This window comes from Cnephaeus nilssonii, assembly GCF_951640355.1.
Source record: "Cnephaeus nilssonii genome assembly, chromosome: 1".
NCBI lineage: Eukaryota > Metazoa > Chordata > Mammalia > Chiroptera > Vespertilionidae > Cnephaeus > Cnephaeus nilssonii.
The window spans coordinates 63,445,803-63,469,664 of record NC_137072.1 but is presented as its reverse complement, the minus strand read 5'-3'; the positions used below and the strand labels follow the sequence as shown (position 1 = coordinate 63,469,664).

Below are 23,862 nucleotides of genomic sequence, written 5' to 3'. Positions count from 1 at the left end.
CTCTTGACCGCTACAAGTCAAAACAGATAAATGGTTTCAAAGTGGTATATTTGGTCACTATTCTTTCTGTACTACTTACTAACAATGTCTGCTGCTGAGCAGGATTTATAAGGAAAAATAATAATTTTCACACCAGAAATAACCACCTTGGCTACATTTGTCAAATGAGTTATATTCTAAAACATTCATAGTTATCATTCATGAAGAAAACTAATAAAAGTTAACTGATAAATTACTGAAAATTAATAGAAAACCCTGTATTTTTTCCTTTACCTACTTGGGTATGTGATATGGAATGGTTTCACATCCCTTCCCACATTTCTGACCCCATTCCCTTGCTCATGTGGGCACACCCACATCCTTTCAAAAACTCATTAAAGACAGAAGGAGCTGACAGCACCAAGCTTACTTCTGGCTGTGCCGCTGACCTCACAGAGGCCAGGAGGTCCAGCATCGCCAGCATGGCTCCCGGATGGATGATGACAGCGTCAGAACTCTGGAGAGAGGAAGTTGCCACATGTAGTTTCAGGTCATTTTTAGGAGGGTACACTGGGGGAGTTGAAACAGAATGGTATGCATGCCTATGAAAAAGAAAGAAGGGTAACTTGGTATTTTATTCCAATCAGATTCTTTTCATTTCTTTTATCCACTAATAAGCAAAAAATTCTTGTAATTGAAAGTTAGGCTACAAAACACCTTAACTTTGGGATATAAAAAGATGATTATCAATTCTTAATGTGTCACTTATAGACAATTTAACTATCAATTCCTGTAGACTCTTATGTGTCCTTACCATTTACAATTTGGATTGTTTCATTAAAGAATGGCACGCTATGAATACAGTTAACACTATTCTATGATAATATTTAAAAGTTGCTAAGAGTGTAGACCCTAAAAGTTCTCATTGCAAGAAAAAAACACATTTTTTCTTTTGTTATTGTATAAATATGAGATAGATGTAACTAAACTTATTGCAATCATCATTTCACTATATGTAAGTGAGATCATTATATTGTGCTCTATGTCAATTATATCTCAACTAATAGCCCTGCACACAAATCCATTAGCCAGTAGCTCTCTGCGGGGCCTGGCCGCTCCGCGCCTGCTGCCCAGACACTCTCCACGGCCCAGAGGCCCATCTGTGGCCGGGTGCGGAACGCTTGCCTTGTCGTTGGGGCGATGACGCAAGTGTTCCGCACCCTCACCTGGCAAGAGGCCCATCCGCGGCTGGGTGCAGAACACTTGCCTTGTCACTGGGGCAACGACACAAGCGTTTCCCCCCCTCCCCAGCCACTCCGTGCCCGCTGCCCAGAGGCCCTCCGTGGCTGGGGTGGAATGCTTGCCTCGTCGCCATGGCAATGAAGCAAGCATTCTGCCAGGCTGCTCACCCTGCCCACTCCCAGAGGCCGCCCCCCCGGGACTGGGGGACTCCAGCAGGTCTGAGAGGACTGGGCACCGCATTCTTTGTGACGGAGTGATGGTTAATTTGCATATTACCCCTTTATTAGATAGGACTAGAGGCCTGAAATTCGTGCAAGGGGCTTGGCCCCTGCCGCCATGGCGGCTGCCTCTGTCTTGACCCCTGCCACCGTGGCGGCCGCCTCTGCCCCAGCCTTGCTTCGGCTCCACCGCCGCCACTTCATCTAGAAGGTCATCCGGAAGGACGTCCAGTCTAATTAGCATATTATGCTTTTATTATTATAGATAAAACTGAAAGGGGTGGGGGAAGAATGACACATGTACCAGAAGATATAAGTAGGTGAAAGCATAGCACTAGGAAAGGTGACAGTTCTGATAATATGTGATGAGAGTGCGAGCTAAATTAAATCCCTCAATAAAACTTTTCTTTTAAAATTACATATGTGTTTTGAACTTTGCCTTAAGCCATAGATAACAGAATCAAGAACTAGCAAGACCAAAGTGGCTTACTCTATATAACTGGGTCAATAGACTCAGGGTTGGCTCAGAATCATCAAGGGAGTTTTCTTTTAGCTTATTTGGAACTACACACACTTTCTTTTACATTTTTCCCCACCACTGAAAATATTCCACACAATTGTTACAAATTTGAAGGCATATCATATTTTACATAACAAGCTTCTATGAGTTAGAAAGTCTAGTCATGTCCTGCATATACATTTCTTCTCATCAATGATCTCCACTTTCTACTTCATACTATTCTAAAATTCATGAGTTTTGCACATTTTGCATCTTGGCTCTAGAAAATAGATGCTTGTGGCTTTAGCCTATGGGAGCTCTTTGTTACAGTGGCTCAGCATAATTGGTCTAATGCTGAGCTCTGTCCCCGAGAGCAGTACAGTTTCAGCTCTGTGGCATAAGAGCAGCTTGGGAAACAGATGCTTAAAGTCAGTGATTTAGAAGCAAAGAATTGCACTGCCAGGTTTGTTTTTTTAAGCTCCATTCTCTTTTTAACAGATAATGAAAATATTCAGCTTCACTTATAAAAAAAGAACAGGGTCTCTCTTAGTTTATTTAAAGTCAGCTTATCCTACACCCACTCATTTTTTTCAACTCCCTGTTTTTCTGCTGATTTTGTTCAGAAAGATTTAATTTCTAAACCTAAGACATTTGTAAATGCTGTAACCAATAGCTATCCTCCTCTTACGCTGTTCCCTTTAGCCTTTAAAATATTTAGACCCATGCAGAAAAAGATTCCTAATTCCTCAATAGTGTAATATGAATTCCCAGCCATTAAGAAATTTCATAAAAACTGTTTTCATTACACACATAAAAATAACCCAAATTTTAGGATAAACATAGATTCTAATTGTATATTTTAGTTATAGGCCTTCCAAAATTATTTCAGAATTTCCAGATTGCATAGAGGTTTGAACTTGAACTATGGATATACCTAAGTATATAACTATTATAGTAGTAAACTTTTTTCACCTTAAATAAGAAAACAATATTCTGATATAGGAATCACATTCATTCTTCTCAAACTAGGAATATACTTCAAACAATGTAGAACACTAAACCATGGTATTTATTAATTAAAATTAGGTCTATTTTTATAAGCATTATACAACACTAATTCTTACTAAGTCACTTAGGTATCACCAGAGGCATTACCACTTTTTAAATGTAGAGATTACAGTAAACTTATTCAATTCATAATTCCTGAGCAAAACCTAACCATTTGCAAAGACAGGATAAAATACATTTCAAAATTTAGTTAATTTTTATGTTGTACTTCGTTTTAAAACTTACAGAAATTGCTATTTTCATATTTCAATCTAAGCTGTCAGAATATATATATATATATATATACTAGAGGCCCAGTGCATGATTAAATCATGCACGTGTAGGGTCCCCTAGGCCTAACCTGCCATCCAGGCCATATCCACTGCCCCGCAAAGCCTAGCACGCTCTGCGGACACTGCTGGCAGCCTGCTCCCCGCTTTTGATGGCAGGGGGTCCGCTGGAGCGGACACACAGCTCCCCACTTTCGATCACGGGGAGCTGGCTGTCTGTCCGCTGGTGCACCAGGCCTTTCAAAAGCCTCTGGTGTGGCAGAGGCTTTTGAAAGGCCTGGTGCCGGAGTGGACAGACAGCCAGCTCCCCGGCTTTCGCTCCCCGCGTTGGATGGTCCGCAGCAGGACGTGAGCTCGCTGCCCCAGAGGCCCCTTCTATGCCGCAGCACAGCCATGGCGCAGACGCTGAGCTTGCGCCGCCGCTGGCGAAGCGAGCTCAGCGTCCCGCCGGTCCAATCGGCCACCCCGAGTCCCGCTCCCTACGCCTCCCGCTGGCCCAATTGTGGGTGTAGCAGAGTGATGGTAATTTACATATTACCCTTTTATTATGTAGGATATATATTCAGCTCTCTGGCACAAGAGCAGCTTGGGAAACGGATGCTTAAAGTCAGTGATTTAGAAGCAAAGAATTGGCACTGCCAGGTTTGTTTTTTTAAGCTCCATTCTCATATATATATATATATATATATATATATATATATATATGTAACTTATCTACATCTTTGGATATATATGCTTAAATATTTAAATCCAGAATTTGCTCTGCCTTAATTATCATCAAGTGTGCAGAGGCACTAAGTAATGGACGCCATGTTTGAATGATAACTAGTAATTGCCCCCCTTTTCTCCATTGCAGATATATTCTGGAGTGTTTTGGTTATTATTTTGTATTTTGTTTTCACTTCCTCTAACTCTGATTAAACATCACTCAGCTATAATCATATTCCATTATTCCTCTAGATAATTAATAATAATAAAATATGTTAGGAGTTTTACTTTTCAAAATATGAAGTTTCTTAGTTCTTTTCCCCCCAATTCTTAAACTAAATAGAGAAGAATCTCTAGGATTTTATATACCTGAGAAGTATCACAAGTACAAAATTTCCTTAACACCTGAATACAAGCCATAAAAACTAATACAATGTTGGTTTCTCCTTTTGCCAACAAAAACATGTTTTGCAGCAAGAAAAAGATGCCCATGAGCTGATGTAATTTATGTTCTCAAGCTGTTCTAATTTTGAAAGTTACTATATTGCATGTGTAAAATAAAAACACTGTATTTCTTATTAGCTTATGATTATTATCACTGAGTAAAATGTATGTAACCTAGTCAGAATGACAACCTTAAAATGTCAGCACTGGTCTTAGTATTATCATGAGCAGCTTCCTTGAGGTGATATCAGCCTGTAAACTGGATTAGAATTCCAATGGGTAAGATTCACTCAACTAGGATATAGATTCAGGGATAGTTTCCCCTTACATCAAAGACATGGCATCCTTACAGGTAGCTATGTTGCAAATGAAGACAAACTATTTCTGATCTAAGGCTTTAAACAACTCTTCATGATATGAAATAAAATGCTGTTTAAATAAATAGTAAGTTCTAATGGATTTCTCTTTTTAATGGGATCCTTTAATTTGTAAATTTCTAGTAAAAGTAGTTTGCAGTTTTAGTTAATAGTTAAAAAGGGTTACATATTCTTAAATATAGTACTTTTTAAGCCTTTACATTTATGGCAGAATTATAAAGGTGATTTTAAAAAATAATTATAACTAGTTAGTCATTGAAACTAATTTTCTAACATCCTGTAGCAGTTCTGTATAATAGTGAGAACACAAATCTTCAAACTCAAAGAATACTTTTTGTCTCACTCATTTTAGCAACTTATAAAAAAGCACTAGATCCTCAAATTAATGTTACAATCTCTTGAATTAAGAAGTGTTCTTAAAGCCCTAGCTGGTTTGGCTCAGTGGATAGAGCTTCAGCCCACAAATGAAAGGTCCTGGGGCCATGCTGGAGGTAACCAATCTATGTGTCTCTCTCACATCAGTGTTTTTTTCTTTCTATCTCTCCCCCTCCCTTCCACTCTCTCTAAAAATCAATGGAAAATACCCTCCGGTGAGGATTAACAACAAAAAATGCTCTTAAAAAAAGTAGTGGTTTTCAAATACAAATATATTAAAAATGCTACATTCATTTAAAAATATTCTGAACTATGCCATGATTTACTGGAAGAAAATGAGCTATAAGCCCCAGTGTAAATTAAGAAAAAAGGGAAACATAAGTCCATACACCTAATGAATATTATTATTGAAATACATTAAAATACAGTCTGTGACAAATACTTTTGAAATAGAAACTCCAATTATACTGAAGTTTCAAAATCAGAATAGAAATAAAATTAAACAACAAAGAGGGACATCAGGATTCATTTTTAAAAAGCCACAGTGGAAGATTAACACAGGCTTAATGACTTGTACTTGGCCATAAGGAAAACCAGGGAAGTAAGAGTATTTGGTTCCAAGTGCACAGAATATGGTCATGGATCATAATTATGGAATATGAATGGATCTTAACTGTACTCTTGCCAACTAACTGCTGGTTCTTTATAGTCCACTAGAGGCCCGGTGCATTAAATTCATACACGGGGGGGGGGGGGGGGGGGGGAGGAGAGAGAGGAGGAGGAGGGGTCCCTCAGCCCAGCCTGCACCCTCTCCAATCCAGGATCCCTGTCACAATCTGGGACCGCTGGCTCCTAACCACCTCTGCCTGCCTGCCTGATCACCCCTAACTGCTTCTGCTTGCCTGCCTGATTTCCCCTAACTGCCTTCTGCCTGCCTGCCTGATACTCCTAACTGCTCTCCCCTGCTGGCTTGATTGCCCCTAACCAACCACCTCTGCCTGCCTGCCTGATCGCCCCTAACTGCTTCTGCTTGCCTGCCTGATTTCCCCTAACTGCTTTCTGCCTGCCTGCCTGATACTCCTAACTGCTCTCCCCTGCTGGCTTGATTGCCCCTAACCGTTCTTCCCTGCCTGCCTGATCACCCCTAACTGTTCTCCCCTGCCGGCCTGATTGCCCCTAACCACTCTCCCCTGATCGCCCCTAACCGCTCTCCCCTGCCGGTCTGATCGCCCTTAACCACCTCTGCCTCGGCCCCCGCCACCATGGCTTTGTCCAGAAGATGTCTGGTCTATCTGCTCTAATTAGCATATTATCCTTTTATTAGTATAGATAAGCTTTCTATATGAGGTGGACTAGTTTGGCTTAGGAAGAGATTTACACAGAACCTATAAAAGCAAGAGCTGGGGTAGGTTTTTCATTCACCTTTTCAAAGGTCAGCTATGACACCTCACAGCCTCACATTTAAACTGGTTGAACCTGACTGAGAAAGCACATACTTCCTTGCTGGTGCTGTGATGCTCATTTGAAAGCAGTAGGAGAAACCAAAAAATTGATCCCAAGTCACATTTAAAGTAAAAAGAAAAATCAGGAAAGTACTCCATTTAAAGAGGCACTAAGTCCTCATTTCTACATTAATTTTAATAAAACATATGCTGCTCTAAAGCAAAATGCGTATTTTAGTTTAAATAATAGGAGTTGGATGACACATGTTCTTTATATCTTCATAGCATCAACACATTTTACTCTTATAAATATACTCAGAAGTTGACTATTTTAAAACAAACAAATAATATGTGTGTATACACACACACACACACACACACACACACACACACACACAAAGCTAAAAAAAAATTGAAGTTACAAAGCACAACCACCACATTAACATATAATTAAGCACAAATAAAAACGCCCACACAAACAAAGATGGACTTCTGTTATAAAATCAGTACCTTTTCCTGGACAGAGCTGGTGTGCCCCAGGGAGAGGGGAGAGAAGACTCACTTGTCAGGCAAGGAGGGATCTGTTCTGCACGACTACAGACAACAAAACAGACAGGGTGGTTGAGAGGGGTTAGCAGAGAGTTGGTTAGTTTCACAAGAAATACCAGTAAAAGTTTAATAAGAAATGTCCTCCATACTCAGCAGGAACAAGGAACAAGACTATAAGACATGCACTGAGGGAAACAGGAAAGCATGCTTATAGCCGATGCTTATCTATTAATGTTAACATTTAACACATTTGTTAAACAGAGTGCTGTAAGCCCTGTTTTTGACAAAGCAAACTAAAAATGAGGCCTACTAACTAGGAAAAGTAGAAACCAAGGAAAAAGAAGATGAATCCAAAATTTAAAAATTCCTATTTTAAACTGCTTATTCGATGAATACAACACTATCCCATGTTTCCTATGAGCTAATAATATAATATGCATTTTTATTTTTGAGATGTAACTTGTATTTTCTTCTCTAAATACTAAGGTAAAAAAATATTAAAAAGCAAGAAACATTTCAACAGATATTTCAAAGTAGATATTCAATAATGAAGGGTATAAAATCTAATAGAAGTTCTAACCAACACAGTTATTTGCTTAATTTATGGGGACAATATAAAAATAAATCTTTTATTTTATGAAATAAAACAATGGTAACAGTCAAGTGATAATGCTTGGGACAAACTTGCAGCATGATCACTCTGACACTATTTTCAGTTACAACTTAATTGAAAGCACAGTTTAAAAATTGAAAGTAAGTGATGTTGGTAAGTGACACTCCTATGATCTAGATCTCTGGATTTCCCTCATCAGAGATTTTATCATGATATAGTGTAACTGTTTATTTACATGTCTGTATTTAAGCTAAAGAATGGCCATGACCCAGGTCATCGGGTGCTGAGCTGAATGTGCTGAGCTGAACCCGCAATGCCTAGCACAGCGACTTGGCACTCCTTTAATGGAGAATGAGTAACCAAGTCTGAATTATCTCTTGATAGGGAGTTCTATCATTTTTTGAGGATTATGTTGAGAATATATCATGTGTCTGGAAATAAATACGATCATAACCATGTTCTCCAATGATAACTAATATCATTAAGTCCAGATGTATCTAACATTGTTGAGAATAAAGAAAAAAGAGAATAGTAAGCATCACTCCATTAACAAAAACTTTTTAGAAATTGCTTCAAGAGTAGCTCTAGCCAGTTCGCTGGGTGGATAGAACATTGGCCTGTGGACTGAAGGGTCTCAGGTTTGTTTCTGGTCAAGGGCACATGCCCAGATTGCAGGCTTGATCCCCAGTAGGGGGCGAGCAGAAGGCACCCAATCAATGATTCTCTCATCACTGATGTTTCTATCTCTCCCTTCCTCTCTGAAATCAATAAAAATACATTTTAAAAAAAAGAGTTAACTGACCCTGGATTTACAAATAATACACAGATGTCTATGTTGAAAATCTTAACATCAAAGCAATAGTAATATTCATAGATAAAGTGATAGACAAATAATTGAGAGAGAAGATTCAGTTGTTTCCATTTTCCTTCAGGTTAACTTATAATTTAAGCCTTATTGTTGAAGTCATACATAGTATACCCTTTTAATTCAGAGCTTTTGACAGAGCAGAACCATACCTGTCAAAAGAATCTGTGGCTACTTTGTAGAGATAAATAAAGAGTTTACTGCAGTGCCGTAAAGTGGGTGACACTGAGTCCATCGACGTTATGTCTTCCTCTAAAAGTCTCTGAAATGGCTGTGTATTTGAGGGGAAGACATTCATGGGGCTTATTTTCCTTAGGTCTGAGAAGCAGCCAAGAAATCGAACGGCATCTGCCAATTTCTCATACTGAATCTCTGTTTTGAAGAAATGAGAGTTGGCTGGCTCATAGCGCATTGCTGCAGTCAATGTGCAGAACACAGTGTGGAGAAGTTCAAATACTTGGTTCTGGTTCACTTTCTCCCAGCCATTCTTCGGTGGCGAGCTCAAAGATCTTTCCATGGCAACAAGCAAGGACGTTATGTACACAAACCCTCCAACTTTCCTAAAAACTGTTCTTGACCGATGACTTTCTCGAAGAACTGACAGGAGGGCCTATGGGGGACAAGAAAATAAACTTGTAATTCAAGTAAAATAAAATAAAAACAGACAGGAAATGTCCAAGGTCTATACCACCATTCTGTGAACATCTGAAATAAATGTTTTTGTCATTTACCCAAAAAAACAGTCCTGTGAAGCATATCAAATATTTTGCTAATTAAAAAATGCCCTAGAGGCAGAAGATAATTTTAGGAAATGCTATCACATACTCCCTTTGATAGAATAAGGCTATATCCAAATCCTAGCTGAAAAGATTTCCCTATGTCTTTGATAAATAATGATATCAATGAATTCAGTAATTTTTACAAAGTAATGCTTTTATTAAATAAGTAAAATACATAATCTAGTATAATTTTACACAATCACAAGAACTTATGACTGTATGTATATAGGGTATCCTCAAAAAATGTATACCTACTTTGAATAATTACTAATTTCAATGGTTTAAATCTGAAAAGAAAGAAACATCAATTGAGCTATCAGAAAAGATGTATCAGTATGTATACATTTTTTTGGGACACCCTGTATATAAATTGATTTAGTTAAAGGATGAGACAGATAGTCAGAACAGCCAAGACATGAACTATTTCAATTGCTATAAAGTTATCATATACAGATGCTTTGGGAAGAGGCTTTACCTACACATATGTTACAAATCCAATTAAAAAGGAACCAAGAAAAGAGGAAAATGTATGTTAAAAATGTTGGCAACCAAAACACCTTTTGAAGGTACTTGTCATTGTTTTTTTTCCCAATGATCCCTTCAAATATACAAATGTTCCCCAATGTTGACAGGCATGTAGACTTCCTTCTTGTCTATTAAATTGTGGTCAAGTTAATATTGCTTTTAAAATAAAATGCATACTCAAAAGTGTCATTATACTCAATCAAAATAGGATGAAATATACAATAGTATAAAAAATGCAAACATCTCAATATTGATAAGAAAGTAACTGAATAAAGCAAATGTTATAAGAAATATGATTCTAGAAAATAGCTATTATTTCTGTGATGTCTGTGGCAAGAATGGGGCAAAGATACTAGGAGAGGAAGTCAGGGGGGAAGAAGACATATCCCCAGGGCCTTGGAGGCCAGGTTAAAGACACCACCTTTTCTTCTGCTATTACCATTTTGATGTAATTTTAGAAAATGGCAAGAATAGTTCATACTAGTTATAAGTCAGTTAAAAATAACCACAGATTTTAGTAGTAAAAGAGTAGTAATGCAGGCTCTTACCCTTAAAATGTCGGTCTTCAACTGCAGTTCTGTGGGTGGGGCTGAATGCATTAACCCCAGAAGCGTGCCCATGTCATCATCCCCATTTGGAGAGAGCACCAGCTGCTGGATAATCATCAGGGCATGCTGCCGGCATTGGGGGTACCTCACTATATTATGTGCACATCTTGCACCTCCAAATTCTCGGAAAATTCCTTGAAGGGAGAAAAATTTGATCTTTTTGTATGAAGAGTAGCTCAAATAAGACCTATAATAAGAATGCAAATAAGACCTATACACCTATTTCACCTTTTAAATTACAATACAAAATTGCACTGTAGGGTGCCAGCAAAGATATGTAAATTTTTTCTAGATTTCCTTAAATGCAAGATTAATGTCCAGATATGTTCACCACATCTAAATTATCCAAATCTAAACATTCAAAAATTTCATAGGTAGAAACCGAAGAGACTCAATATTTTTATGTCAAGTCTTTAAGCTGAATAATACTTGAAATCAATTTATGTAACCCTGTCCAGGTGTCTCAGTTGGTTAGATCATGGTTCCAATATGCCAAGGTTACATACAGGTTTGATCCCTGGTCAGGGCACATACAAGAATCAACCAATGAATGCATAAATAAGTGGAACATCAAATCAACACTCCATTCTCTCTCCCCGCCCCTTCCTTTTCTCTTTCTATAAAAACCAATGAAAGATTTTTAAAAAATCAATGTATGTAAAAAACTTTTAGACAAACAATACCCTAAATGAGATTTAAACTAAACAAGGCTTCTAAAATAGTAAGAAAAGGATAAAATAAAATTATTCTCCAATGAAAAAAATTATAAGGACCCAAACAAACAGAACTGTTCCAAATGCATTATTTAGTTGATTTATTTAATCCTTATCCCCTATTGTACAGATCAGGAGATGAGGCATAAAGGGTTGAGTGATATGGCCAAGGCCACACAGCTGACAAAGGGTAGAGTAGGATTTATGCCTAGATAGCCCAGCTCTATAGATTGTGCTTCAGCCCACAATTGATACTGTTCTCACATCAAATACCATATTCAATATTAAAAAATGGACCAAGTGACCTAAATCACGAATTAGTATTTCCTCCAAACTAAACATTCTCTCCTTTGCACTTTTATAATACCTTGTATATGCCACTATTATAGTACTTTATATCAAAGTCTTAGTATTGTTTATATGTTTGGTCCCCCATTAAACTTTAATTTCCTTCTGGTGTGTGTTTCAATAAGTATTTCCTGAGAGAATAAGTATCAGTGTATTTTGCTGTAGCAGCCACTGCCCTCTCTATTTAGTGATTTTCTAATTACTAACTTTTTAAGAATTATATGACCTTGAAATGAGTGTAAGTCATGTGCTTGCGATTTAGCATATGGAAGACCATGTTTACTTCCTGGCTGTGTTAGTGCCCATGAGGTAATCATTATTACTAATATTTCTTGAATAGTTCTATGAGCAAAGCACTATTTTAAGTGCCTGAAATCATAGGGTTAGTAATATCTTTCTTAACAAAGAGAAGACAGTTGATGAGAAAAGAATTTTGTAAAAATGTGTGGCAGTCTGAAAGTGATTTTCAGTAATATAGAGTAAGGTCTCCACTCTCATAGATTAGAACTGTTCCTTTCCTCCCTGTGGGTCATGCCACCAAAAAATTTGTCAAAGAATTCTTGTTAGTATACTCCTATAACGTTTCTGACTATCTCAGTCAACTACACCTCGTCTGCAGAAATAAGGAGATTATGCATTATATCATGGACAACCTGTTAATATCATACCCATTAAACCTCATCATATTAATTGTTTGAATTACCTAATAAATTCATTCAATTCTGTCGTGGCATTTGCCCAAAATGCATTTAAATAATTACTTATACAGTTGTATTTTCCATTAGGTTGTAATTCCTTTGGGAAAAGAATGATCTTATCTTTGCATCTCTAACACCTGGCATTGTGCACGAGACACACAATATATGTTATTTTTTTAAATACAGATTTTTTGTTTCAATCTTTTTTATTTTATTGTTAAAAGTATTACAAATAGTAGTACATATGTCTCCTTTTTCCCCCATTGATCTCCCCCCGGCCTCACCTACCCCCTGACACATGTCCTCACCGCCCCTCTCCCAGTGTCTTGTGTCCATTAGTTTTGCTTATATGCATGCATACAAGTCCTTTGGCTGAGCTCTTACGCCCCCCACCCAACCCTCTATGTTGAATTTTGAGTTCTTCTGCATTCAGACAAATAGACATGCATTTGTGCCTTTGCTAGTTCATTCAGTCGTTTGTTTGTTCATGGCATCCCGTAACAAAATTTTTATTTTATTTTTTAAATCTTCATTGTTGAAAGTATTACATATGTTCCCCTTTTTTCCCCATTGACCCCTTCTAGCCTCCCCTTCCCCAGGCCTTCACCACACTATTGTCTGTGTCCATGGGTTATGCATATATGCATAAAAGTTCTTTGGTTGCTCTCTCCCCACCCCACCCAGCATTCCCTCTAAGATTCGACAACCATAACACTGAAAATGCAATTCAAATTCCTCAGCATGGCCTAAAAAACTCTATATGATCTGTGCACAATCCACTCATCTGAGCTCACCTCCCTATTACTTACTTCTCTCTCAAGTTGTATTCACATTGTTCCTGAGAGGTTTCTGACGTTGGCTAAAATTTCAAGTATCTTTTTTAAAAGCAAGAGTGATATTTTATAAATACAGTTGGACTGTGTTAATGACAGGTAGAAAAGGACTGAAGAGAAGTTGAGATTTAATGAATCCAATTTACCTGGGAGAGGCAAGCTTTATTAGAGAATCATTTTTCAATATTTCCCTAAGATTGTAGCATTATAATACTCAAACTTGAATTGTTAAACAATTAAGAAAACTGTCGTATGAAGCAGATATTTTGGAAAATATTTAAATAAATAAATTTATTAGACTCAGAACCTGTATTATGTAAGTAAAAAAATAGAAAAAAGAATACTTCAAACATAAGGCACACAATGAAATATAAGAACATATTTTGAAATAACACTATTAAATATTTTGTCATTAGTATATTGGTAAAGATTGAAAGTATTACATTTCTAGAGATATGATAGTACCGTCACTGAATCAATAGTTTTTTCTCTTAAGTGATAAGAGTATTTCAGAAGCAAGAATCACTAGAGAAGCCATTACCAGAGGTAATATTCTCCCAAAGCATTTGCTAGAAGCTTTTCTAATTACCTGCATTTGTGTTTGATCCTTGAAGAAGCAATGTCAAGGTCTCCATAACCAACAAAGCTAGGTGTTTTTGGTCTTCAGTTGAACTATTATTTCTTGAGTCCCCTAGGAAAAAGGATCAGAAGTCCAAATCACAAAAGTAATAAGCTTATTTTTTTATTCAATTTTCTTTTAATAATTTAAAAAGTATTTCTTTAATATTCACACTTACTACTAATACAACTGATATAATACAACCTTTAAAAATGATACACATGTCTACCAGCTACCAAAAGTAAGGTCAAAATCCATGTTTACAGATTTTCTTTTGGTGAGGCTAGAAAGTTAGTTATCTAGCAAATACTGAAAAGGAAAAATGCCAATCAAAGTTAAATATATTCTTCTCACAGGTGTTTTCCTTGTGAAGGAGGTTGATAGGAGAATGCTAGATTAAAATGCACCAAAGAGAAACATTTATGAACCATGCTATCTATTTAACTTGTATTATTTAATTCAACACACTTAATACTTAACTTTTAAGTGCCATATACTACCACACTTTCATCAGATTGATCAGAAAGGGTGAAAAACATAAAATTTAAGATACAAAATGACTCTAGATATGTGTATACATAACATTACTGAAGAGATATAACTATTTGTTCTCTACAGTTAAGACATCTGAAGGCACCTAAACATCCCAATTGCTTCTAGAAGCTTTTTAAAATCCTTCTAGAAAGATAGTAGTAGACACAAGTCATGTGAACCATAAATATTTTCCTCAGTTTTTACCTTAAATTTTCTTCCACCACAATGACATATTTCTGGGTCCCACCTACTCCTTCCCCAACTCCCGAGCAGAGGCAGAATGAACAAGTTAGCTCTGGGAAATACTCATAAAGACGTCACAATAATATACATCAGTAAGTCATTCAAGTCAATAACCAAATGAAAGGCAAACCATGAACAGAACACCTTGTCCCAAGACCTCTGTCAAATAAAATAAAATTATGGAAAATGCTTTACCTTGTTCATTTAGTGCCTGAGTTGGATCCTTCAAGAGGGCAGCATACTTGTGCAAAAGGGTTACCATGACTTCCAGAAGGCCCACCTCCCTGAACACATCTTTAAATATGTAGTCATGTCGTGTAAACTTCAGGAGTGTTTTCATTGCAATAATGCTACAGTGGTAAGAAGAGCTAGATTTTAAGAGAATGCTAACACTAATAAGTTCTTTACAAGGGATATAATTTAAGCTAAAAACAACAAACTCCAACATCTCAAAGTATTTGCTTTGCACTTCTGGGAGTTTAGAAATCTTCTCTGCAAACTGTGACAATGTGTGCTGTGACTCGAGGATGAAATAATTGGCATTGTCAGCCATGTAAATATTTATGATGGCATCAAGGATGATCTGGGCAAGGAAGTTGGTTTTTGCTTTTAAAAATGCATTCTGAAGAACTGCAAAGGCTTGGACATTTCTCACACTGTGACCTACAATAGAAAATAAGAACATAAAAGTAGGTCTATGTGATATCTTAATCATGGCAACCTTGTCTATTTAAATATCGCATATTGTAATATTTATCAACTGTTTACCAAAACACATCCTGGTTTCATGAAAGATCTTATTTTTTTTCCATCAGGTTCAGCCATTTAATTAAAAATAAGTAACACCAATTAAACTTATAATGCAATATTGACAATATTCTGATTCAAGAATAGTGTATGTTGAAACATTAGACTATTTTAGAGAATAAAGCATCTTATATAGATTGAGGCTTCAGAGTTTGAAAATGAGAAGGGCTGTTGCTTTTTATTATCTATAACCTTGACCTTGACTATAAGAAGTTACCTCTCATACTTTCACGCTGAAGAAGTAACAGATTTGAGAACAGCAAGAATGGCAGCAGGAAAATAGGAAGGGAAAAAGTCTCTAGTTTCCAATTTTCCCTTTAAACATTATAACTTTAATTTGGAAATTTCTTTTGTTTTCAAGCTAACAGTGCAATTTCTTTACATATGTTTGTTAAAGCAATTCATGGCCAACTACTAGCTATATTTTTATTTTTATTTGTTTTACTAACTATATTTTTAAACATCTGATTTTCAAACACACCAACTGGAAAAAACAAAAATTTGTATCCATGGCTTGTATGAGGTGAATTAGTGACAATAATTATAAAGAAATTAACACAAAAAGTATTTGAGGCACATGAAAACAAGTGCTTGCCTCTAAAAACTATCCACAAGTTCAAATCTAGAGCAATATGATTTGCGAGAGTGACAAAAAAATTAACATAGGGCCTTACAGAATAAGCTGAATTTTTAGAAAGAGGATAAACAGAACTAGGAGAAATATAAAATGGGTTAGAAAGACCACTGAGAGTCCCTAGCTTGGGCATTATCTGAAAAATGCAAGGATTAAAAAAAATTTCCATCTATATATGATTTCAATTTTGTTTATTTACAACAAATTTATCCCATATGTGGCAAATACCAAAGATTTATCTTTACTTCTAGCTCTTCCTTAATAGTATGCTTGTTTTTTTTTGAGGACATCTCCACTTTCTTACTACCAGCAGGTGATTAAAAATAAGCTTAGTCTGGCCAGTGTGGCTCAGTGGCTGAGCACTGACCTGTGAACCAGGAGGTCGCGGTTCAATTCCTGGTCAGGGTGTATCAGGTGTACCAGTTAATAATAGCATTTTTTGTAATCAAAGAAAACACGATAATTCCAAGAGGAACATCAAAAGTGCTTTATTCAAAGTAATGTCCATTGCTAGCTACACATTTCCCCATCTTTCAGGTAATTTGTGGATACCGTCCCAATAGAACTTTACTTGTTTTGAGGCAAACCATTCAGAGACCCAATTTTCCACTTCTTCACGTGTTTTGAAGTGCTGCTCAGAAAGTGCGTGTGCCATCGATGGAAACAAGTGGTAATCTGAAGGAGCAAGGTCTGGTGGGTGGGTTAATACTTCCCAGGCAAGATCTTTTAACGTGTCTTTAGCTGGTTTTGAAGTGTGTGATTTGCATCATCATGAAGCAAAATTACTTTGCCGTGTCTTCTGGAATATTCTGGTAGTTTCACTATCAAAGCATGGTTCAAATTGATTATTTGTTGTCGGTAGCGATCAGTATTAACGGTTTCACCTGGTTTTAGAAGCTCATAATACACACCTTTCTGATCCCACCAAACACAGAGCATTGTCTTCTTTCCAAAGCGATTTGGCCTTGCAGTCGACGTTGATGATTGACCTGGATCAACCCATAATTTTGTGCATTTGGGATTGTCAAAATAAATCCACTTTTCATCGCCAATCACAATTCGATGCAAAAAAGACTTTCTTTTGTGCCGTTGAAGCAACATTTTACTGGTGACTTTTCGGTTTTCCATTTGTCTTTCGTTCAGTTGATGTGGCACCCATTTTCCTTCCTTTAAAATCTTTCCCATTGCTTGTAAATGATCAGAAATTGTTTGCTGAGCAACGTTTAATCTTTCTGCAAGTTGTTTTTGAGTTTGACACGCATCTTCATCCAATAATGCTTGTAATTGTTGGTCTTCAAACTTTTTCGGTTGATTTGGATGTTCTTTGTCTTTCACATCGAAATCATCACTTTTAAAGCATTTAAACCAGTGTTCACAAGTATCTCGAGATGGAGCATGTTCACCATAAGCTTCCCGAAGTATTCAGCAGCACTTTTCTTCAAAATGAAGTAATGAATTAAAACTTCCCACAAATGCTCTTTTTTTTTGGTATGAAATTCGACATTTTTAAGCGTAAAAATATCTATGATGTTAATACCTTCAGCAAATATGACATATGAAGTTTTGAAGCTTGCTGTCAATACAACAAAATAGCATACATATCACATCGCATATATATCAACATATGTGTAACTTCATCTATTGAAAAAAATCCGTATTATTAACGGTACACCTAGTATGCACAGGTTGCAGGCTCCATCCCCAATGGGGAATGCAGGAGGCAGGTGATCAAGGATTCTCTCTCATCATTAGTGTTTCTATCTCTCTCTCCCTCTCCCTTCCTCTCTGAAATTATATATATATATATATATATGTGTGTATGTGTGTGTGTATATATATATATATATTTAAATCTTGATAAAAATAAGCTTAGACAGACTGATGGACATGCAAATGTAAAAGTCTGATTGTATGTGACAAAAAGGTGACAAAGTAAAGAATAACTCTAGTCCTAGCTGGTTTGGCTCAATGGATAGAGCGTTGGCCTGGGGCCTGAAGGGTCCCAGGTTCGATTTTGGCCGAGGGCACATGCCTGGGTTGCGGGCTCGATCCCCAGTAGGGGGCGTGCAGGAGGCAGTCAATCAATGATTCTTTCTCATCATTGATGTTTCTATCTCTCTCTCCCTTCCTCTCTAAAATCAATAAAATATATTTTAATAAAAAGAATAACTCTAACCTATATTTTGCATCTTTTTGCTAAGTGACACTATCTAGTCTCATTATAAAGAAAAGAGTTAAAAAGAGATGAGTTTAGGGTACTATGAGAAAAGTTGGATTTTCCTAAGTTTCATCTTCATTATTGGTTTCAAGTGATGTCATTGACAAAAAACAAGGCATATTAATAACCAACCCGAGAACAAGCTTTCCATCACAAAGAGCTGAAATGAACACCATGTGTACACATACGCATACACACAATTAAATCAAATGTAAAATGTCTTAATCTTGCATACAAAGATAACACTTGAAATGCAATAGTCAGCAGAACATTGGCCTCTTAGTAATTTCTTTTTAGTTATAGTAATAAATCTGTCCTGATTCATCCTTAATCCTACTTGTTATCAAATTCATGTAGTGGCTATGAACACAATATAGTTAAAATAGGTTGATCATATAAATGACCAAGGAACTAGAGACTGCTAGTCTCCACCACAGGTTTCAAGAACAGAGCATTTTAACTAATTCAATAACTAATCAGTTTTACTGTACAAAAACTCAATCATTTCCTGTGACTAATCCAGAAAAAGAAATTTTCTATTTGTAATATCATTTTCAAATTTAGTAGATCTTATATACAATGGAACTAAACAAATTTGAAGATTTGGCTTTCTATCAGAAAAATTATCTAAAGGAATAGCTGAATAATAACACCAAAATAAGTAGCATATAAATTTGAAGTATATATTTTTTAAAAATATATTTTTATTGATTTTAGAGAGGAAGGAAGAGGGAGCGAGAGATAGAAACATCAATGATGAGAGAGAATCATTGATTGACTGCGTCCTGCACTCCCCACACTGGGGATCTAGCCTACAACCCAGGCTTGTGCCCTTGACCGGAATCGAACCTGGGACCCTTCAGTCCACAGGCCGACGCTCTATCCACCGAGCCAAACCGGCTAGGACTGAAGTATATTTTGAAAGCTGATGTTATCAGGTAGTTATTCAGGACTGTCAAAACCATTAAATTTCTATAATATTTAATTGAGAAAGAAGAATAATAATTAAATCTAAAAGATAATTAAAAGACTGCTCTAATATCTTAGCTAAACAGATCTATTCTGAATAAGTTTCAAATTTTACATTAACTGACTTCAATCTGTTTGGTCACAAATAGCTAAAAATAATAAAGGTAAAGTGAGGAAATCATTCTAACAGATGACAATTACCATCTCATTACTTTCAAGTCTATACAAGCAGAAACAAAAGAAAATGAATTAATCTAAGGTGTGAAAGGATCGTGGAATATACAACAAAAAATAGAGCTTTCTTATTTTCAGAATCTAATGTAAAAGTGAGTGTTTGAAAAAAAGAGCCTAAATGATACAGGCATAAGTAAAATGCAATACAAATAAATTTCTAAATAAGGAAATTCAAGAGTTCATTCCATACTCAGACACTAAATATTATTATTTTTTAGATTCAAAGCCAACAGTTATGAAACATTTTAAAGAATGGATCTGAAGTGGTGAGATGAATAGAAGAATGAAAAGGTAAAAAGACACCTATGGTCATCCAGGTGAGTGATCTTCAGAGCCTCAACTAAGGTTGTGGCAGTAAGCTGGCAACGAAGTAAATCCATACATGCTTAGAAAGTATAAGGTGGAAAATACAGTAGGTCCTAGGGTTACATCGGAGATCCGTTCCTACAGCATGATGTAACACTATTTTCACCTTAAGTCAAAACCTACCTATATAAGCATCTACATCACTCACATGGAGCACATACACAGCAGTAATGAAGTGAAACAGTAAAAAAAATTTAAAAGAAAGATAACAATTCCAGACCTTTACTTGTGGTAAATAAATAATAAAAGATATAAAGCACATACATACGTACATACATAGAAATGACAGAACTTTATTTTTTAATAAATAAATGGGAGATGGCAACGTAACCATGAAACGATGTACTCGAGTCCGACGTAACCCGAGGACTGTCTGTAATGACTAAATTACACTTGTGAATGACCAGCAAGAAGAGGCTGGCTAAACAATGTGAACGGTTACATTCCAGCAAGCCAGCTGAACATCAGCACTTGCCACGAGTGCACCCAGCCCAGAGCTCTTCACAGTAAGCCCATAACAGAGACTGCAAAGCACTTCAGTTACTAGCTTGAACAAAAATATATTCTTTTCTTATGAAGAGATATATTCTTTATTTTAAAAATATTAAAAACACTCACTCTGCTTAGGGAACAACTTTGAAAGCTATGAAGAGGCATGAATTATGAAACAACCTCAGAATTGTGTTTCTGGAATAATTAAGATGAAAAATCACCATGGAGTTGTTATTAATCAGCAGGATTATTTCTTAAAGGAAAGGACTGTTCCATTTTAAAAAATTTATTTCTTTAGAAAAATCTCTCTGCTGCTGAAGATACAAAGTTTTATAAAAGCTCCTGCTGTACAATATAGAAATAGAAATCCTTTTCAAGCTTTAACATATCAAAACAGATACATTTACCAGCTTCATTAATAACTTAGTTTACTTTTTTTTGAAATTTTTTATTTCTATACTATTTATTTACATCTAAAAGCAGCAATAAAAATAAGATAGGTAAAGTATATCTATATAGAGAGCAACATAAGGCAAATATATTCATTTATCCTCTTTTAAATGTAACTATTGATAAATAGGTAAAAATTTCTTGGTAACAGGAATTTTCTTTTCATAGATCATGAAAGGAAACCAGCGAAATCAGAGAAAATATTTCCCAAAGTACCCTGAACAAGTAACTGGCAAAAGTAAGATAAAGAGTATCAAGTATATCAAAATAGGCACAGCACCAACTTATAAATACTAGGTTTACCGGTTAATAATGTGGATTTTTTTCAATAGATGAAGTTACACATATGTTGATATATATGCGATTTGATATGTATGCTATTTTGTTGTATTGACAACAAACTTCATATATCAAATTTGCTGAAGCCAACTGCCCCCCCCTGCCGGGCTGGTTGCCCCCAACTGCCCCACCACCAGCCTGGTCATCCCCAACTGCCACCCGCCTGCCAGCCTGGTTGCCCCACGCAGCCTGCTGTTCAGTCATTTGGTCGTCCCTCACTAACCCCCCTGCTGGCCTGGTTGCCCCACTCAGCTTGCTGTTCAGTCATCCGTCCGGTTGTTTTGGTCATGATGGCCCCTGGCTTTTTATATATTAGGATAACTCAATAGTTAAATTTAAATAGAAGTCCAAAGGACCCAGAGTAGCCAAAATAATTTTGAAAAGGAAGAACAAAATTGGACAACTTAAGTGACTTTATTTCAAAACTTACTTTCAAGATACAGTAATCAAGATTGTGAGTATTGGCTTAAGACACATTAACCAATGGAGCAGAAAAAAGAAAGGGTCCCATATGGTCATATATGGTCTTTTCAACAAAAAGACCTGGCACACTTGGATATTCATATTGTTAAAAAAAAATCCTACTTCCTATCATATATAAAAATTAACTTAAAATGATTCACAAACCTTAATGTAAGCATTAAAATATGAAACTCCTAGAAGAAATCAGAGAAAGTTTTAGTAAACTGGGCTTAAGATTTCTTAATATGAGGCAAAACGCATAAAATATAGGGTGTCCCCCAAAAATGATACACATCCATTTTTGATAGCTTAATTGATGTTTCTTTTTGGATTTAACCCACTGGAATTAATAATTATTCAGTGTGTATACATATTTTGGGACACTCTGTATCTTAACAATGATAAATTGGACTTCATAAAAATTTAAATTTCTCTTCTTCAGAAAGTGCTAAGGGAAAAAAAAAAAGGCAAGGCAAGACTAGAAGAACATACTTAAAATACATATTTTATAAAGGACTTATCCAAAATAGAGGTGAAATGGCAAATAAGCATATGAAAAAAATGCTCAAAATTATGTAGAAAAATGTGAAGCAAAAAACCACAGTTAGAAACTACTACATACTCACTAGAAAATCTAAAATTAAAAAACAAACAAAAAGCTAGCACCATCAAGTGTTGCTGAGGGTGTAAAGCACACTTTCATACGTGGCTGATGTAAATGCAAATTGGGAAAGCCACATTAGAAGACAGTTTGGCAGCTCCTCGTACAATTAAATATACATTTACCATATGACTCAGCAACTCTACTGCTTGGTATTTGTCCCAAACAAATGAAAGTGTACATCCACACAAAAACTTATTTTATATGAATGTTCATAGTAGCTTTATTCTGTTCATCGTAGCTTTACTCATGATAGTTGAAATAAATGCCTGGACAACTTAAGTGACTATTTCAAGACTTACTTTAAAGATACAGTAATCAAGATTGTGTAGTATTGGCTCATGACACATTAACCAATGGAACAGAAAAAAGAAAGGGTCCCATATGGTCATATATGGTAGGATAGCCAAACAATGAAATACTATCCAGTATTAAAATGGAACAAACTTCAGGTATCCTATATAATAAAACTCTAATATGCAAATCGACCGAACAGCAGAATGACCTATGATGAACACTGACCAGCAGGGGTTGGACGCTCAGTGCAGGAGCTGCCCCTGGTGGTCAGTGCACTCCTACAGGGGGAGTGCCACTCAGACAGAAGCCGTGGCAGGTGGGCACTAAGGAGCAAGGGGTCCCAGACTGCGAGAGCCCCGGACTACGAGAGGAATGTCTGACTGCCGGCTTAGGCTCGATCCCCCTAAGCCGGCAGGCGGACATCCCCCAGGGAGTCCCGGACTGTGAGAGGGCCCCGATTGCCTGCCAGGCCAAGAGTGCACTGGGCCTCTAGGGTGTGTGTGTGTGTGTGTGTGTGTGTGTGTGTGTGTGTGTGTGTATGTGTGTGTGTGTGTAATGCATATATATAATTCATATATATATATATATATATTACCTCAACACTGCTAACAAAATAAAAAAGACATTCAATATTCCCTTTGTGTGGAATAAATCTATATACACCAGTCCATACAATAACACTGCAACGTAGGCTATGAGAAATAGGTAATTTTGAATTATAAATGAAACTCAAAATTACCTAACTTGATCTATTTATTTTACAGAAATTTACATTATTTATTTCTGATATTTAGAAAGGTTAGGTCATTCATGGACACCTGACTTCTGACTCTTAGGTCAATATCCTTCCTAGTTAACCTTGCATTCATAAACATATGTCACTGAATTCTAATGGTAATCCTAGGAGGTGCTGGGTTATATATTTATTATCCCTGTTATGGATGAGATTAACACCAGGCAGACAAATGAGGAAGGTTAATTTTGCTGCATTAATCCTCTCATTACAAAATTATACTATTGTAACTAGCTATTATACCAGTGTCATGATCATACTGATTAACCAAATGAAAGAACAAAAGTCTAAAACAGCAAGTACATTGCTGAATTATTTTTAAATTAACTAAGAGAAAGAGTTAAATGTAGAGTACTCAAACTAGAATTGATAAAGTATTAGAAGTATTTTGAGATCCCTAGTTTTTAAATATTGAATAAAATGAAGCTTTAAACTGCTCAGAAAATATGCCTGGATTTCTACTTGTTGCACAGATTTATTTTTACTGATTTTTTGAGAGAGAGGAACATCAATGATGAGAGAGAATCATCCATTGGCGGCCTCCTGCATGCCCCCTACTGGGGATCAAGCCTGAAACTTGGGCATGTACCCT

The 23,862-nt window shown here is 36.4% G+C and overlaps 1 protein-coding gene across 6 annotated transcripts in view; it reads right to left on the bottom strand.

Annotated features, from left to right (window-relative positions):
• The window catches only part of WDFY3 (WD repeat and FYVE domain containing 3), a 272,662-nt gene that overhangs the window by 116,948 nt on the left and 131,852 nt on the right, over positions 1-23,862 (bottom strand). For 5 of the 6 annotated variants that reach the window (XM_079786784.1, XM_079786785.1, XM_079786783.1 and 2 more), the window contains 6 exons: positions 14,744-15,211; positions 13,742-13,843; positions 10,501-10,694; positions 8,801-9,258; positions 7,132-7,215; positions 410-581 (listed from right to left, as the gene is read on the bottom strand). In XM_079786784.1, the coding sequence (XP_079642910.1) occupies positions 410-581; positions 7,132-7,215; positions 8,801-9,258; positions 10,501-10,694; positions 13,742-13,843; positions 14,744-15,211 (1,478 nt within the window). The remainder of the gene's footprint in view (positions 1-409; positions 582-7,131; positions 7,216-8,800; positions 9,259-10,500; positions 10,695-13,741; positions 13,844-14,743; positions 15,212-23,862) is intronic. The other variant, XM_079786782.1, reaches the window with a different exon arrangement.